At 54.9% G+C, this 4,636-nt stretch overlaps 1 protein-coding gene across 1 annotated transcript; it reads right to left on the bottom strand.

Annotated features, from left to right (window-relative positions):
- Positions 1 to 290: 290 nt before the first annotated feature.
- Positions 291 to 2,953, bottom strand: LINGO1 (leucine rich repeat and Ig domain containing 1). The gene has a single exon (XM_009079409.1). It carries the CDS (start codon positions 2,599 to 2,601, stop codon positions 760 to 762), a length of 1,842 nt encoding a protein of 613 aa, XP_009077657.1. The 5' UTR covers positions 2,602 to 2,953; the 3' UTR covers positions 291 to 759.
- Positions 2,954 to 4,636: the final 1,683 nt, after the last annotated feature.

The raw sequence follows: 4,636 nt of genomic DNA, 5'->3' as shown, positions 1-4,636 counted from the left end.
GAGCTGGGGGTGGGCAGGGCACTGCCTGTTTGTGCTGCCCATGGAGCTGCTGCATCCCTGCCCACAGGGACTGCTGTGCAGAGACTGCAGCCGGTGCTTGGGTAAAAAAAATAAATCCAACTCCTCTTGGTGCCCTGCAATGCCCAGGACACTGTGGGAGGTGCCTTTGGTGTGGGTCTGAGACTCACCCTGGCCTGGGGCTGCTCTTGGAGAGGCCTCTGGGAAGTGCCTCTGCAGTGAGAAAACAAGTGCTTGCCAGGTACAGGACTGGACAGATCAAGAAGTCAAGATTTTGCATTCCAACTATCTATAGGAAATAGGGTTTTTTTATTATTTCAAGTTTTCATAAAAATCCATAATTATTGAAATCAAAGTTACAGAAGAAAGTTCGTAACTTTTTATTGATTTTATTTCTTTTTTTTCTTTTTTTCTTTTTTCCCCCCCTCTGTTGTTTGCTTTTTTCCCCTCTCAGAGTTATATCTGACACCAGAGTCCATCAGACAAAGTCCTTACAAACACAGGAGTCCTGAAGACATCAGCTGGATGTTTTCCTGGTATAAAGAAGAAGAGGAGGAGAAAGAGGTGGTGACAGTGCGGGCGCAGTGGGTTCAGACGGGGACACGGGATATGGTGGAAGGAGAGAGGTCGGTATGTTTGTAGCAACGTTTGTTAATTATTTTTTATTCGTTCATTTGTTCTTTTTTTTTAAAAAAAAAACAAACAAAACAACACCATTATTATTTGCAAATTGTTGCCTGGTTAAATCATTTTCATGTTGAACTTGCGCGGCGCGTCGGCCGAGCTGATGCCCGCGTCGGACTTGCGCGGCACGTACTCGATTTCGATGTTGTGCTTGGTGTTGCCTTTCCCCCGGCTCCACAGGAAGAGGAGCACCAGACAGAAGAGCACGACGCCCAGGAAGGAGATGAAGCCCATGGTGGTGGCGATGATGAGAGTCTTGATGTCGAAGGGGAAAGGCACGGTGGCGCGCGTGCTGTTGGCATCGCTCTCGTTGGGCTGGTTGGAGATGAACGCGAAGGTCTTGTTGGGCTGGTGGGGCCAGTCCGGGGAGTAGCTGCGCACGTGCAGGTGTGCCAGCATGGTGTCGTTGCCACCCGCGTTGCTGGCGATGCATAGGTAGGTGCCGTTGTCCTGGATCTGGGCGTAGCGCACCTCCAGAGTGCCGTCAGGGAAGACAGTGAGCCGCCCGTTGGTTTTGGTGGAGATGAGGTGCTTCCGCGGCGACAGCCACATGATGATGGGTGGTGGGTCCCCATCTGCCCGGCACACAAAGTGGACTGTGTGGCCTTCGTCCACGAAGATCTGCTGAGGTTTGCGGTCCCGTATCCGCGCTCGGCGGCAGGTGAAGTAGTTGGGCAGGAGGACGTCGGGGAAGTCTTTGAACTCCTTGCCCTGGACGAACTCGGGCGTGGAGCACGTTGGCTGCTGCTTGTTGAAGTTCAACCTCCATCGCCGGCGGAACACCCAGAGCAGCCGACAGTCGCAGGCCAAGGGGTTGTTGTCGAGGATGAGAGTCTCCAGGTTGCCCACCGAGTGGAAGGCCGACTCCTCCAGGGTGGTCAGCAGGTTCCCTGACACGTTCAGGATGCGCAGGTAATTGAGGCCACGGAAGGCGAAGGGCTCGACCGTGGTGAGCTGCCCTCCCACCAGCTGGATCTCCTGGAGCCTGAGCAGGTCGTGGAGCATGGAGCCCTCGATGGTGACGATGGGGTTGTAGGACAGGTTCAGGAACCGGAGGTAAACCAAGTGCCTCACCGACACGTACGGGATGGACGTCAGGTTGCAGTGGGTGATGGACAAGGAGGTCAGGTTCAACCCGTAGAGGCAGTTGGATGTCATGGTGTCCAGGTAGGGCCAGTGTGAGATCTCGAGGACCTTGAGCCGGTACAGCCTCTTGAATGAGTAATCCCGGATGGTGTTGATGTTCAGGTGGCGCAGCCGCAGCACAATCAGGCCGTGAAGGTGAGACAGGGCCTCCGTGGGGATGGAGGTCAGGTTGCATTTCTCCAGGGTCAGCTGCTCCAGGCTGTTGAGGCCACTGAAGGCCCGGTGGGAGATGTAGACAAGGTCATTGTCCCCCACCTCCAAAGACTTGAGGTTGTACAAGTCCTGGAACATGTAGTCTAGGAGGATCACAATTTTGTTCTCACTAATGTCTAGCTTGGTAAGGTTGCTGAGTCCAGTAAACACCCCCAAGGGGATCAGCTTGAGTCTGTTACTCCTGAGCCCCAGCGTCCTGAGGTTGAAGAGGTTGTTGAAAGCCCCAGGTTCAATGGCACTGATAATGTTCTCATTTAGCTCAAGCTCCTCCAGGTGAGGATAGTTGGCAAATTCGTCCTGGTTGAGCGTCTTGATGCGGTTCTTGCCCAAGTCCAGCAGCTTGGTCTCGGTGGGGATGCCCTCCGGCACGACCATGAAGCGCTTGCGGTGGCAGAGCACGGCGCGTTCCTGCGCGGAGCACTCGCAGCGCGGCGGGCAGCCCGTGGCCGAGCCGGACAGGATGGAGCCCAACATCAGCAGGAGGATCGGCTGCCAGCAGGCCAGGATTGGGCTGCGCATAGTCACCTCCCCAGCGACCATCCTATCGCTCACCTGCAGGCACAGAGGGGACACAAAGAGCGAGGTGGGGTGAGCCAACCGCGGGCACGGCCGTGGCAAAAGCTCCACTGTCCTGGCAGGGAAGACATTAAGGCGAAAGGCGCTGCTGATGCAGAGCAGAGGTTCTAATTTTCCAGCTGAAATCCAGCCCTTTGGCTACAGGACCATCTCTGCTCCCCACCCCCTCGACTTTCCACTTGATGATTGAACGTGCACAGACTTTTGAGTGGAAAGCCTTGAGGAATCTGTGTCAGACAGCTTCCTCAGCTCCTTAAAAAAAAAAAAATTTAATACGAAACACATCTATCTACATCCTATTTTAAGCTCTTGAAATTATTCCGTTCCCTGTAGATGGAGCCTGAATATAAAGGCTGCTTTGCAAATGCAGAGGAGCTGAGCACGGGATCGAGCGTCTGGGGGAACCCCACCTGGGGTCAGCAATGCTGACAGCTCCGAGGGAACCAGCCCTGTCCCCCTTGCTCCCCCAGGCTCTGAGCACCACTGAGTGTTATACCCCAGCCCTGAGCCATCCCAGCCCACTGCCAACGCTGCCTCTGTTGCATTTATTTCCTTGTTTGAGCTGTTAGGAGGAATCAAATCATATTAATATTGCATATTAGATCTACGGCTACTCCGGCCTGTGTTTCCATCTATTGTTATGTTGCTCTCTGCAGTGCTCACACTAATGCTATTTATGGCTCTCGCCGAACACACCCAATCCATTACTTCCATTGGCTCCGTTTGTATCCATCACTGTATATCCTGTACATTACTTTCCCTGCTCCAGCACTATTTATGGGGCTGGGAGGCGTTCGCTGCCTTCCTGCCATTGCGGCCGCTCGTATTCATCATCTCGTACAGATATATGACCCAAGCATAACTTTTGTTCCCAAAAAATTATTCAAAAATCTCTTTGCAAGATGCAAAGATGGAAAATGATGGACTGGCCATAAAAATGTCCACAGGCACCATCGTGGAAACCACCAGGCTTGGCACAGCCAGCAGTGGGATGGGAGGCCCTGGAGTCCTCACAGACTCCCTCTGTGGTTTTATTCCAGTTCCCTCTCTATCCTCTCTCCCAGCTCCCTCTGCAGTGGGGATACTTGTCAGGGACCACCCTGAGCAGGGAACCCCTGAAACAAAGGGGTGCAGAGATGGGAGCTGATCCCACAGAGTTCCCCAGCTCCCTCCTGCCAGCTCCGGGCCAGCACGTCCCAGTCCGGTGGAAACATTTCCAGTGGGATTGCCTGGGCCTGGGCCAGGCTGCAAAGAGCCATTTGCTGGGTATTTACAATCCATCATCTCCCATGTCATCACCTCCCTGGTGCTGGGCAGCTGTACAGACACGGGCAGAGCTGCTGCTACCGTCGCGATGCGGCTGGGGCCGGTGCCTGGGCCGGGGTGGCACCTGAGCTGCAGCTCTCAGGCTAAGGGCTGCACGTGGCATTGCTCCCCAGGCTCGTGCTGCAGCCTGGGCTGGGGCAGAGCTGCCAGGGCCCCACATGCCACCCATCCCCGTGGCCAGGAGGCTCCTGGGGCACTGCTCTCCCACCAGACGCTTGTCAGCGTGTGCCAGCTCACTCACAGCCTCCCTCGGCCCGTGTTTCGCAGAAACCAATTCCCACTCCTTGCAGCCGTGCTGAGCAAGCCATCAAAGACAGCAAAATACACCATGCAAAACAAAATATAGTCTGAGGGGCTTAATTACAGCAGGGCTGAAAACACTCAGCTCGTTAGTGCCAGGCGCTGGCCTTATTTGGCTGAACCCTCTGCTCTGCCCGTGCGTGCGCTGGTCCCCGCGGGCAGGGAGAGCCAAATCCTGCCACAGCTCCCTCGGGCACAATCCTGCCTCTCCAGCAGTGGGAAGGGGATTGCACCTCCACCACCTCTGGCCTGGTGCTGTTGTCCCCTCTCCAGCCTTGGAGAGTTGTGTCGATGTGTAAAACGTAAGCCAAGAGGCACCAGATGAATGAAGCAGAATCTGCGCCGTGTTTCCGAGGAGAGCAGCTCACTTGCA

This window comes from Acanthisitta chloris, unplaced genomic scaffold (assembly GCF_000695815.1).
Source record: "Acanthisitta chloris isolate BGI_N310 unplaced genomic scaffold, ASM69581v1 scaffold23257, whole genome shotgun sequence".
NCBI classification, from domain to species: domain Eukaryota; kingdom Metazoa; phylum Chordata; class Aves; order Passeriformes; family Acanthisittidae; genus Acanthisitta; species Acanthisitta chloris.
The sequence above is the reverse complement of the archived record's forward strand: the minus strand, read 5'-3'. Positions and strand labels throughout refer to the sequence as shown.